Source organism: Bemisia tabaci, chromosome 7 (genome assembly GCF_918797505.1).
Source record: "Bemisia tabaci chromosome 7, PGI_BMITA_v3".
NCBI lineage: Eukaryota > Metazoa > Arthropoda > Insecta > Hemiptera > Aleyrodidae > Bemisia > Bemisia tabaci.
The window spans coordinates 2,164,261-2,177,954 of record NC_092799.1 but is presented as its reverse complement, the minus strand read 5'-3'; the positions used below and the strand labels follow the sequence as shown (position 1 = coordinate 2,177,954).

Below are 13,694 nucleotides of genomic sequence, written 5' to 3'. Positions count from 1 at the left end.
ATGATAACTATCATCAATAGGTTAGCAAAATCGTTTATTGGCTCAATCAAAGGTAACGCTGCGATAATGTGTATCCATCGAGTAGATGTGCAGAGAACTATTCGAGTCTATTTCGGTATATTTCTTGCCTAAACGATGAAATCGAAGGCGAATCTCGAGTGGGCGGCGCTGATGTGGCAATAAGTTCACGCATTGCTATTGATATTTAGTTTATTTTATTTTCCGAGCAAAAAGCTGCCGATGTAACATCAAGTAGGCAAAAAATTACGTTGACCTCTAAACATAACTTTTATCTCGCCCTCGCTTCGATTTTTAGTGCGAGACCTCTAATCTAAGATATACTTATTGTCTCTAAGCGTGGCCAATGAATATATGGCCGAGGGCCAGATTTGCGTTCAAGGGCCCGGCATGCTGGTCTTTAGGAGCCCCGAATCAGGTTTAGGGCTTCTCTAAATCAGTTTTTAGACTCCAAGGACCCCTAGAAGATCTGGAATACTAAAAAATCCCAGGGAGACCCGCGGGGTCGGACCACCCGAAACAACTTTTTCGATATTCTAGATCTTCGAGGGGTCTTTGGATTCTAACATACGAACTCAGAGAAGTCCTGAAACAGGAATTTCGCTGGTCTTGCGGCCCTAGAATTTTGGGATTTGGGGGCCCTAAGAACCAGCATCACGGGCCCGCAACGCTAAACCGACACTGGACCGTTTCTTCATTGGTCACGTACAGAGACAACACATCTTAGATTTGAGGCCTCGCAGTAGAAATCTAAGCGAGGATGAGGGAAAAGTTGAATTTAGAAGTCAACGTTTCTTCTTTGCCTAATAGATGTTGGATCGGCAACTTTTTGAACAGAAAATCAAATAAACCAAGTACCAATAGCAATGCGTGAACTTATTGCCACATCAGTGCCGCTCACTAAAGATTCGCCTTCAGTTTCACCGTATAGGCAAGAAACATACCGAGAAGTTCGAATAGTTGCTCAATAGATACACATTTATATCGCAGTATTAGCTTTGATCGGGTCAGTCAATGATACTGCGAACCTATTGATGATTGTCATTATCCATCTGAAGTTCGCTTTCAATTTTTCCGCAGAGGCAAGAAACATAACAGGCAACAGCAAAGCGAGGGTGAGGGAAAAGTTAAGTTTGGAGCTCAACGTTAGTTTTTGCTTATTAGATGTTACATCGGCAACTTTTTGAACAGAAAATCAAATTAACGAATTACGAATAGCAATGCGTGAACTTATTGCCACATTAGCACCACCCAATCTGGTCCTGGAGCAGCTAAGAAATGGTGGTGCCGGGGTTGGGGGTTTTTAATCGATTCTCTTGAAAAATCGATTTGTTAAACCAAAGAAAATCGACAAATCGCATCGATTTAGTTGCGTTCGATTACTTCGATAAATCGTATAAATCGATTTTCCCCTCAAAATCGAAAATTCCGACTTTCGCTGCCCGAATTCTGCATGTGAGCTGATCTTTTGACCCACATTATAGCAAACTTCAGCAAATTTTCGTTCGATTTTTTCCAAGGGTGCGAATTTCGAGCTTTCGTACTTTCCGAGTTTATAAATAGATTTTTCGGCAAATTGATTTTTTTAGCAACAATCGCATTTTGTTCAAAGTTGTTCTGTGTTGTGGGGCCGGGGCTTATTTTTGCGCGCAAAATTTGGAAACCCCTCGTCGTTTTTAAGTTGTTTCCCAAGACAGCGCTGTTTTCTGACCTAAAATTGGAATTCGCTTTCACTGGTAAAAAAAACCCTCTTGGTTCAAGAGTGCAGTTTCTTGTCGCCGGTTTTAAGAGTCTTGACTCTTGTTTCAAGCGGATTTTGAATTGAATCAATGCAAAATCCGCTTGAAACAAGAGTTCAAGACTCTTAAATCCGGCGACAAGAAACTGCACTCTTAAGTCAATACACCGCGGCATTGGTCCAAGAGGTTTTTTTCACTAGTGATTCTCATTGGTCGCTCAGAATCACCCAAAAGAAACAAGAAAAAAAAAGAGAAACAATTGGTTGTTTCGTGCAAAATACGACTACTCTAGGTAGTAGGTAAGGAAGGGAGGATCCCCTCTTTACCTCAGAAGCGTAAATGAGGTGAGGGCGGGAGGGAAACGGAGGGCGGGGCGCAGGTGGGGAGGAAGCGGACACGGAAGAAGCGACGAAGAAAGAGGGCGAAATGATGTCTATATCAATTCATAAAGGAGGCAATTAATAGGTATTATGACCGGGCAGTGGGATGGGACCGCCACCGGTGGAGGATTCCTTCCTGGCTGTCCTGTGGCTGTGGCCGCGCCGCGGAGGCGCACAGTGCGGCACCCTCATGGACGATGCGGACAAAAATCGGCAAAAGACACTTAACTTTAAATAATGAAGCTAACAGCACCGACATAGGAAAACCCTTCGGCACTATCAAAGTAAAACACTCGAGGAATAAGAAAATGTTGTACCTCAGGTTTTTTTTGCGTATTTTTCAAGAAAAGTTCATTCGAAGTTGGCAACCTCGAATTAGCCATGTGTTAACAATGTAAAAGCAACGTGAAACACCCAAACTTTAACTTCAAATATCTCTGATAGTCGCAAAAAGTCGCAAGATCTTTTTCGTAGAATTGAAGTTGGATATCTGAGGACTAAGAAAATGTCAACCACCCAGAGCATTTTGCGTTTCAAGCGAGAAATCTCCATTTGAAGTTGACGTCTTTTTTCCGTGTATTTCTTACGGACCAGTGATTCCCGACCTATTTCCTGACCACTTTCTACCCACATTCGAGGTAGTTTTGAGCGGAAAATTTGAAAATGAACCATCATAGTGAGTCAGAAATATCTTCAAGATAACAAATTCCGTAAAAAAATATTCAGATGTCGAGTTGTGAATTTTTGACTTTTGTCCACAGAGGGCCGCACTGTGTGGCGGAGGGGCCCCGGCTGGGCCCCGGCCCGGGAGTCGGGGCCCTCTGCCAGTGCGCCCGCGTATCATGGAATAGAGATCTCCCGCTCGGGCCGAGTCGAGCCGAGCCGAAGCGCCGCTTCCACCGATGATTCATGGTTCGGCCGCCACAGCGCTGCTACTGTTTTCACTGTTCTCTCTCAAATCCACCGAGCGGCAGTTGCCCGCCTCTATCATGTCCCCGAGTAGTCGCGAAAAACACACGTGTTCGACCACTCACGCACTCCGCTTCCAGTTTCGGATCGAGTTGCCCGTCCCCGCGTCTTCGCCCATCACGAAATTTCAAAGTGCGCGAATTTCGCTCTCCCAAATTTCATCCCTCCTCTCGATTGTGTTGTGAATTAGTTCCGTGCCCCATTCTTGCATTTATTTACGACTTGGGATTTTCTTCAAGATCCAATTGCAGGAAACGCTTCGAGTGTTTGTTTCGAATTCGGAAGGATCGTGTGTGCCGACCGTTCAACTGTTTCATACAAGTGTGCGTGGATTTAATTTTTTTTGGTTTTTTGTTTTTTTGGAGCGTGTGACGAATTTTCCAAAAATAAAGGCGCCTCTCTGATCAACTTGTTTAATCTAGGTGTTTTGACGGTTGAACCGCGCTGCGGGATATAAATAGTGGAGCCGTCGTATAAGGCAAAGTTGCATATTTAGTTGCGTCTCACCTTCGGATATTCTCGCACGGGCTTTTTAGAATTTCTACCCAGCGTCGACGGATCCGAGAGCCGGCCGTCGTCTGGTCCAATTTCGTCGAGTGCGTCTTGCTTCTGGATTCTCTCGTACGTCGATGCCCAAATCTGACAGTCCGGTCTGGAAAATGATCACCTAAGTGAATTTTGTTGTGTTGCGTTTTTTAGCTAGATTTCCCTCCAATAAGGTTCCCCCCTCTTGAATTTGTCGGCATTCGGCTGGTGCGCTAATTTAAGCTTGGATTGTGTCTTTTGAGCGTAGTGGCGCCGATCAGGAGTCTAAATCGTTTTGAAAATGGATTCGATGCGGATAATATTAGAGGGAGTGAGTGAAAGGCAGGCTTAGGAGTGTGACTCGAGCTGGAATCGAAGAAGATCGATCGGCGGCTGGACTAGCGGGTGTTTACACTCTGGAAGCGTGCATCGCGGTTTACGGTTTTGCCGGCAACTAAAAATAAATCGCTCACCCTTATCGGAGCGCCGAGTGCAAGAGTCGCGGCTCGCCCCTTAGGAAAACAAGAGGGCCGGCCAAGGGGAGCTTGTTAATTGATCGCAGAATTCGGGATGCTATTCCGTGTCGAAATGTCCTAGCGAGATGAAAGAGTTGAGGAGCTAGCCGTGAGAATAAACACTGGATAAGAAATGTAAATTTGAGTGTGAAAATGTCGGGAGCGTAGTTCGGAGACTATTTTTAGTAGTTCATAGACCTCGGCGACGGGTCTTGGCGGGAGAAGCAGACGCTGAGCGCTACCAACTGTCGCTGCGGAACGGACCCCGCTCGAAATGGCGCCCAGACGAGGGCCGTCGCGACGCCCCGAGAAGATGCGCCCCGCCGCGAGGATCGGTGGACACACAGGACTCATCTCCAACGACTTCCCGAAGGAAAAGCTCTGGTGAAAGCCGACCCAGTTTGAGAAGAGAACCGCGTCACGCAGAACTCTGTGTCAGGATATGACGTCATTCGAGGAGCCGACGGAAAGACTTGTTGACAGAGACAGCGACACATCGGAGACCGAAGCACGCCGAGGATCCAATGGGCACAGGCGGCCCAAACTGACATTCGCTCTCCTTCTCGTCTTCTTCCTCGCCTGGGTCTCCTGGGTCTCAGCCACGCCGCTCCACTACAAGTCCGCCGACAACGCGAGAACTTTAACCAATCACGGCCCGAGCCGCCCTCGCGCCATGTTGGACAAATCCCTAGTCAGCTACAGCAACAGAAGCGCCCCGATGTCCACGTCGACAGAGGGCGCGCTGCGGCGGAGCTCCCGGACCTCGGGGCGACGCACCTACCAGGGCGCCTGGTCGCCGAGCAACTACCTCAAGGCGCCGCGGCTCTCGGGGGAGGCGATGCCGGTGTGCTCCCACGTGGGCGACTACACGAACGAGATCTCGGCCAAGGCCTACCTGGCCGGCACCGTCTTCGAGGGCAAGGCCCGCTCCAAGAGCAAAGTGAGCAGCGAGGGGAGCTACGCGGTGACGTTCGTGGTGCAGCGGGTGCACAAGGACCAGACCTCCCGGCTCAACCCGACGCCGCTGCGGCTCGGAGCCAGGTGAGGCTCACCCTCAGCGAGAAGCCGAGGGTCGGGAAGCTGGCCGAGTGCGACCAGAGCTACGACATCGCCCCGGCCCGCCCGGCGAGCTCGTGAGGGCCCACATCAAGCAGGGGCGCAGGTACATCGTCTTCGTCAACGGCGTCGGCCCCCACAACTACACCGTTCTCGGCGAGCCCGTTCTCCAGAGGAAGAAGACCGTCCAGGCCGTCAAGGATGTTCTCTGTCCCAAATGTGGTGAGTTCTCCCTCTAACTACTCCATCTCTATAACCGTCTAACCAAGCTACCAATGTACCGAGATCAGGGCTCTCATTTACAATCAGAGATCTCTATATCATCAAATTACTGCTGTCCGCAGTAGTCATGAGTGGCGGTAGCCACATCCGGGCAAGTAACCTATCCTCCAAAATTGGCAACACAGCACAGCCCGGTCGAGGCACCGACACCATAGTTACACGAATTTGGCTTATTTGGGTTTTTTTTTGATAAAACACTCATCTCTGATCGGCGCGCGAGAACCCATCTGCGCTGCTCCCTCACAAATTTGACAGCTTCAGTTTGATAGTGTGACCCGGGCTTCAGGGTCCGTTCATGAAACACGTAAAACTTTAAGGGGATCTGAGCCTGCATTATGGATGCGCTACAAGGGGGAGAAGAGGCATTCAGGGTTGCGTCCCGATCAGCTAGATTTGGGCGCGCAACTCAGATTTTTGTAAAAATCCAAGATGAAAAATCGACGCGAAGTGACAATTTTTCATCCGAAATTCATCATGAAACGCCATTGGGAGAGGATCGAAAAGAGCGATACCATTTTATTAGGGCTAAGTTACGGTAAGAAGAGAGGGGGAGGGGTGCGATTTTCAGCGTTACACATTTCATGAGCGGTCCCTAACTGCTTTTTCATAACTGGACTGAATTTTGCAATCTGGAACTATAAATTATGGCCCAGTTTAAAAACAATGTATGTGCCATTAGTTTCCCTATGCACATAAATGTTTTTTTCAGATGAGCTTGAATTTATAGTTCCAAATTGCAAAATGCAGTCCAACTGTGTCTCAAACGTCACACCGAACATCTAGTGCGCAGCAAGTTAAGAGGCCAAGATGGAGTTTTAAGGCGAACCTTAAAATTTCCTTGACCCTGAAACCTTTCTGAGCATAAACTGAAAGATAACTCAGAGAGATGAAGGAGCATAACGGTAAAGATCCATTCCCCTTTCGGGAGGGTTAACACGGTGAAAACAAATTCGACATCATGCGCACCCCGAAGAGCTCGGCAGTTGGAGCTGAGATTTTCGATCCCGGCTGCTGGAATTCGGCAAAACTGTTGACTTCTCGGCAACGATATTCCAAAGTTTCGGGAATTTGGCCAAATTTCAGCAACCTGGACCGAAAAAATCAGCCCCAGCTGCCGAGATTTTTGGAATGACATCTGATTAGTGCGGCTGCACACAATCACGACTTTTCTGGGGGTTTGTACCCTCAGTGCCCCCTAACTACACTTCCTCACTTGCACCGAAATCTACATGCATGAGAGATTTTAAGGAGATAAAAATCCCGCAAATTCAAAGTGAAGTCATTCTACTTTCGAGCTGGCGTTCAAGCTAACTGAAAGTAAGATTTATCCTAAGTCTGGTGCATTCTACCCCTGAGTCTTTTAAAATCGTATAAGCTCGCAGGTCAAGCGAGAGGAAATCGCATATTTTTTTCCAGTCTCTAAGCTTTTTCGAGAAAAAGTGGACGGCATCAAAAGAATTAGCGTGTACTAAATCAGAGGTTGCCGAATTTCCTCGTACTGTTCCTCCGAAAACTGCGTCTGATTCTGCGGTAAAATTTTGCGAGTGCATTGCTTTTAATCTAGGGGAAAGGCACGAAAATTTTCCTAGAATTATGTTTAATGGTTTTCCTATAAAATTATGGAGAGAAAATTGGGTAACGTGAAACTAATGTCAAACTGATGCCTGTCGAATTCAACCAACTGTAAAATGTCGATCAAGGGTAGGATTTGAGTCGGTCAGATGACATGTGTTGTCCGCCTATGCACCTCATTGCACCCTTTACGTCACTAGAGTGTGAATCAGATTCATCGGTTCTACTTTTTACTCTTTAAATTAATTAATCGTATGCGCTTGCTAATTTATGCTTGCGTTGAAAAATATTATTGAACGAAAATATTACCTTTTGCGCATCGTACAAATATCGTACCGCACAGTCACAGATAGGTATGATATCTTGGGCAACTTAATTTTATTACAATTTGACAGAGCAATAGTGATCAAGTTGTTCCGCAGTTTTACAGCTGTAGGAGCGTTCCAGCTTTAATTATTTTCTTTTCCCCTTCTTTTTCAACACTATTCTCTCCTTTTTATCTTTCAATTTGCCCCCTCTTATGTGCGATTCTTTTTTTTCTCTGATCCCTAAAACAGCTTCCAGCTAGTGGATTAAAGTTACGACGATTTCGGCCCGCAAGTCTGCTGCGCAGGTTAGTGACCAAAGTCGGCATAACTAAACTTCCCCTGTCGGATCTTTATGCCGCCTTTGGTTGCCAATTTGCGCGGCAAACTTCCTCTTCCCTTTTTCCAGTCGAGTTAATTTTTTTTTTTTTTTTTTTTTTTTTTTTTTTTTTTAATTTTTAATTTTTACAAGTTAGAACTGGGATAGGACAGAATCCCAGTCGAGGGCCTGATCTAAAACTTTCAAAAGAATATTCGACTGGTTAGGTGGAATATCCCAAGTAGCATTTTTCAACGGAAAAATTGGGATATATTGCAATTTTATCGGCGATAAAATCGCTGGGATCATCAACATCTGAGCGATTATCCACGATCTTATCGGGATAAAATCGCGATATATTATCACGCGGCAATTTATCGCTATATTTTCGACATAAAAATCGCGATAAATGGCGATTTAATCTCGATTTTGTCGACGAAAATTGATCGCGATTTTATCGAACCAAAAAATTTCGATGTGTAGCAATTTAATCGCTATACATCGCAATTTTTAATGCGATAATATCTCAATATATTGCCACCGATATAATCGCGTCAACCAACCGATAAAATCGGTATTAATCGCTGCTACAATTGAGATTGGCGTAGATTTACAGAAGTGCGAACTCGCATCCCATCGACATTAATACGGTGCCTAAAATATGTTTCTGTTACTTACCTTATTGTAAAAAATTTAATAGTTTAAGTTAATTTTGCAACCTTGGAATGGAGCTAGTTTCCTTCGCACGGTAAACGACGAATTACTGTGGTTAGCCCTCGTGCTACAGAATTTCTGTTTAAGAAAGGAGATTTATCGACAATTTTGGCAGCTGCGGTGGGAGTTAGCACCTCATTTGAGGTGGATTTGTAGGCATAGCTAAAATTCTTGCCCCGATCGACGGAGAATTAAGTTGCGTCCGTTTCGAAATCCATGGACCGGCGGTTGGATCAGCCGCGGAATGCGGGCCCAGTAACCTAGTGGCACCTGTGCGCATGCGCGACAGGGCTTTCATGTTTGCGCTCCGCAGGGAAAAGAAGAATAAAATGTTGTACGAGGTTGATTTGCCTACTGCAAAAACCGCAGCAAAGGGAGGTCAAGGTTTCGCTCTCCGGTGTTTTGTGGAATGAGTCGCGGAAAGCAAACTGTCCGGAAGAAAGGAGACTGTCCTCTAACTGAAAGGAGAAAAAAAATCGTCGAATTTTAAACTCTGTTTCCACGTTCGAAACGGGACATCGCGGTGACTGCCGAGTGTTGTCCCATCAAACGTCAGCGACGCTCTTTTTCGATCAGCATTATTCGCGAACAGAGTATCAAACGACATGTTCAATACAGTATCAAACGACATGTTCAATACAGTATCAAACGACATGTTCAATACTCTCTGTTCGCGATGTTCATGTTCATCAAAAAGAGAGGCGCCTTCATGTTTTGATGGGCAACCCTCCACACTCAAGAGTCGTATCGCTGTCCCATTTCCATCGTAGAATCAGAGGTCAATACCATCAGACTTTTTTATATAAAAATAATACTTTTCATAGCTGTCGAAAACATTGGTTACCCGGATCCAAGTTCGGTTATTACATCTTACCGGAAAGTTCAGTTACTCGAATCGACAATTTTGGTTCCCTTAATCGAAAAGTGGTTGGGGGGTAAACACGGGCTGGACGAATTCAACCAAAATTTGCCTAACTGCATTCTGCACTCCCTGAACTTGCACCTCAAATTTGCAGGTTAAATTTTTGCTAGTATTTGCGCGAGAATTCTGTAAAAATATTGTCCCAAGGTACACAAGTTTTTCTGCTATGATACATTGTTTCCAAAAAATGTAAAATGGGGTTTACGGGGTTTTTGCGTTGCTTGGCTACGATTGTTGTGATGGAAAAGGACGGATTGACGGACAGCCTCTCATGCGCGGTGGAGAAGATCTCCTGAAGTCTGCGCGAGCGGCAGAAAACTAGAAGTATAGCCGTAATAGCGTGCTAAATATTAGCCTCACAGATTTTCATGTTCGCGGAGCTCCCGAGGAGTGGAGGATTTACGAGTGGATTTAAAATTAGAAATTAGTTTAGCGTGATGATTTTTCGATGAGCTCTTTTCGCTCGCGTCGGGAAAACAATAGGCGGCCGGGCCGGGTCGGGTCGGGGCGGAGGGGAGCGGTTTTATTAAAGTTATGTAATTGTTTGCCGCCGGGCGAGACTCAACATTGAAAAGATGAAAACATCAAGTGGGTCAAAAAATATAGGTTAATAATGCCGCGGCAGAAGCGCGCTTCTTCTGCTCATTTAAAAATATAATTTGGCTTCTGGTGCGAGGCTCATAATTCGTAAGGGTGGAGCGGCGACTCGCGACTCACCCGGGGTCAGGAACCCCCGAGTCGGGGCCGTCCAAGGTGCTTGCGCTTCCCGCGCGGCGGCGCCCGCCACAATTTTCTCCACACGAAAATATCTCCCGAGCCCGGGCCCAAATGCAGCTGCCGCCACCGTCATTTTAAAGCAAAGCAATTTTGTCTTTGCGCCGCTCCATCATCTCGCCCAAGCCAAGCAAGAGCCTCCTATACTCCCGTCCTAGCAACAACGCCGTATGAGCCTCCAGCAGCTGCCAAGTTTCTTTTCCTAAATCACGAAATTTCGGTAGTCCATTGGAAAAAAAACACATTGGATCTAGAGTCCAGACTCAAACATCGACAAGAAAAAATACTCTTGATTCAATCGGATTTTTGCTGAAATCAAGAACCAAGTCTCTTAATTTGAGCGGATTTCCTTTTGATCCAAGCAAAAATCTGATTGAATCAAGAGTAGTTTTTCTTGTCAATGTTTTCAAGAGTCTGGACTCTAGATCCAGTGTTTTTTTTTCCAGTGTTGTAGATATTTTTCTTCCAATTTTTCAGATAATTTTCTTCACAATTTCACCTGAAGTTCCTGAAAATTTCAAGGGAAAATATCCATAGCTTTCCTTAAAAAGAAACATTATATCGAAGGAAATTTGGAATGGAAACTCTCGAATGTTCATACGGCGTTCTTCCTTAGCACAGCAGAAGCTGCCGTGCGGAGGAAGAACGCCGCATCTCCATTGTAGTGCGTTTTAGAGTTTTTGCTCCTTTTTTATTTCTTTGAAGGAATCAGCGAATTTTATAGCTTGAAACGCATACAGAACATTCAGATAACAGAAAACACAAATCAATGAGGTTTTCAAGAAATGACATTGACTAGTTGGATTAAATTTTGCAAAAAGAACCACTATCTCTGGCTGTCCGATAAAAGCACATATCTGCACCGGGAAACAAATGGCATGTATGTTGTTTCTACAATGGGTCGGAAATAGTGGTTCCTTATTGCAAAATTTAATCCAGTTTTCCGCAGAAAAAGTTAAGTATGACAGGAAGTCTGCTTCGTCGTAAACAAAAATACGCAGCTTCGTACTTTAGCCATCGTTATGGACATTTTCCCTCCAATTTTCCATAAAATTTTGCTCACAATTTAGCCTAAAGTCTCTGAAAATTTAAAGGAAAAATATTCATAATCGCCCCCGAGTAAATATTTGATCGAGGAAATTTGGCAATGTTGGAGTGTCCATACGGCGTTTCTTGCTGAGGACGGGAGATCTGGTTGCACTATGCACTATTTCATCCGCAGCTCCCGCGGTCATTTCCTCCAAACTTCTGAAAATTACACGGGCGCGCCTTCGCCTTCCGTAATTTTCTCGACGTTTTCGCACAACACAAATCCGCAGTATTTTTAACCGGCTCGTTTACCCGCTAAAATTTAACTCAACGAGCGCCTAAATATATTTCCTGCCAACCGATGTAAACTCTAAATTTAGCCACGGATGAAAGAATCGTGAAATATCCTCGTGATTTTTCACACCGGAATACATGGCTCAGAACCCCGCGGATATTTCGCCGTGTCAAATTCTCGCTGGTGAATCGTTCCTTGGACGCTCGTGTCAGGCCCATGGGACTCCCGCCGCTACGTAAACTATAAACTATGATAGTTAATAACTATGCTGCCACGCTCCAGAAAAACGCAGTATGTACCTTAAGATGTTGCTAAATTTCCGCCGATAAAACATTATTTTTCAGGAAAACTTGTTAATGTTAGTCCTCCAATTTTTAGGGAATATTGTTTGGAGCTACTCTATGCTTTCTGAAACCATCAAGGAGAAATATTCATAAGATTTCTCATTAATTAATGCTGTATCAATAGAAATTCAGGGAAACGTCCGATCGTTCATACGACGTTTTTTCTCAGCACGGCAGAAGCTACCTTTCTAAGGAAAAACCCCGCATGAACATTTTGACGTCGCCAGATTACCCTCGATAAAGTATTTATTTTTGAGAGAAGTTATGAATTTTTTCCTTTAAATTTTCAGAAACTTTTGATTAAACCGCCCGTTAAATTATCCAGAAAATCGGAATAATATTATTTTAAAGTTTTTCCAAAAATTTGCATTTTACTTAAGGAAATTTGGCAACGTCTGCAGGCGGCCCATACAGCGTTCTTCCTTAGCCAGGCAGTTTGTGGTCTGAGGTGGAGGGGGACATGAAAATAAATCTGACTTTCTGTTGAAAACGTCTTTAGTTTGAGGAAGTAAACTATTTTTTTCTAATACCGTCGACATAAGGTCCGCCTTCAATGTCGCTGTGTAGGCAAGAAACATACCGAGGAGCGCGAATAGTTGCCTAGTCAAAAAATACACATTTCTAACGCGCCATAAAGCTTCGATGGAACCAATAAACGACGATGTTAACCTGATGATAGACATCGTTCATCTAAAGTTTGCCTGCAGCTCTGCTGCATGAGCAATAAACACAACGGAGAGACAAATAACTATTGGGATAACTATGGTAAAATAATAGCACGTAGCAATTATTTTTTTGAGGGAGAAGAGTTATCTCAAGTGAAAAATTATCCATAGCTGAAAAGTAATCTGACCTTTTTATAAAATATGCTTGTTCTGATTCGTTAGCAGGATGTAATGTGTCTGCTAGCCTAGCCATGCTCTCAAATCATCCACTCAGATGTCATTCTTAGTCAGCACTTGAAAGTACACACCGCTTAAAAGTGCTAAAAAAATCCTACTTCAAAGTGGAGACATGAAGGCATACGGTTAACAGTTTGAAGTGGGGAAAAAATATTTTTGAAATTGATCTTTGATCACCAGAGTGGGCGTATTTATGCTAAAAAGAGCTGTGTGAACCCCGAGTAAAATCAAGAGGAGCCACGATGCATAAAAAATCCTTGATTCAGTTAATTAAAGTTAATTATCTCGTGGTTTTTTTTTCGTATAAATACGTTCATTTGAGTCTTTCTCGATTCTGGGAAAAGTTTTTTCACTGAAGTTGGCGCCGTAGAATCGCGACTTTTTTCCATAAAAGCCACAGGGAAAAAACCGCGGATAACCCAAGCGCAAAAAATCGAGACTTTAATGTAGTTACATCAGGGTGTCTACAAGTCCGGAATTTCCGGAAAGTCCCGGAAATAGTACTGATTTTTTTAAGGGAGGTCCGAAAGCACTGAAAAAGTGCGGTAATTCCGCAAGAAGGTCCGGAATTTTTTCCCTCTTTTGTCATTTTTGTCGAAATTTGAGTGAGAAATTCAAATTTTTGAAAATTTTCGAATTTCGTCAATTGGAGGTACTGAAAAAGTACTGAATGTTTCTGTTAAGGCGGTACTGAATTTCTTGGGAATGCACTGTAAAAGTACTGATTTTTGGCCAGCCTGTTTTAAGAGACACCCTGTACATGTCTCCACCAGACCCGACGAAATCCATGCTGTGTTCTCAAAGTCCCATGAACAAGAATGGTATGTCAAGTTTTCGCATGTCTGGAGCACGCAAAATTCTTCGGAACACGCTGACAACACTGGGTCAGGGCTTTGGCTTTGGCACAAGAAGTTTTGGCCGGGGGGGGAGGGGAGGGGGGCGAGACCCCATGTTCAGCGGGACCACATTTACCCAAATATTGCCGGTATTTTCAAACGTGACCATCCTCAAAAAAGGATTTCAATGCTCGGGGG

General features: G+C 44.5%; 1 protein-coding gene across 1 annotated transcript in view; it reads left to right on the top strand.

Annotated features, from left to right (window-relative positions):
- Positions 1–3,067: 3,067 nt before the first annotated feature.
- Positions 3,068–13,694, top strand: part of vn (membrane-bound neuregulin protein vein) — a 160,116-nt gene continuing 149,489 nt past the window's right edge. Inside the window, 3 exon segments of the mRNA XM_072302118.1 lie at positions 3,068–5,183; positions 5,186–5,265; positions 5,268–5,424. Of these exon segments, the coding sequence (XP_072158219.1) occupies positions 4,589–5,183; positions 5,186–5,265; positions 5,268–5,424 (832 nt within the window). The 5' untranslated portion in view covers positions 3,068–4,588.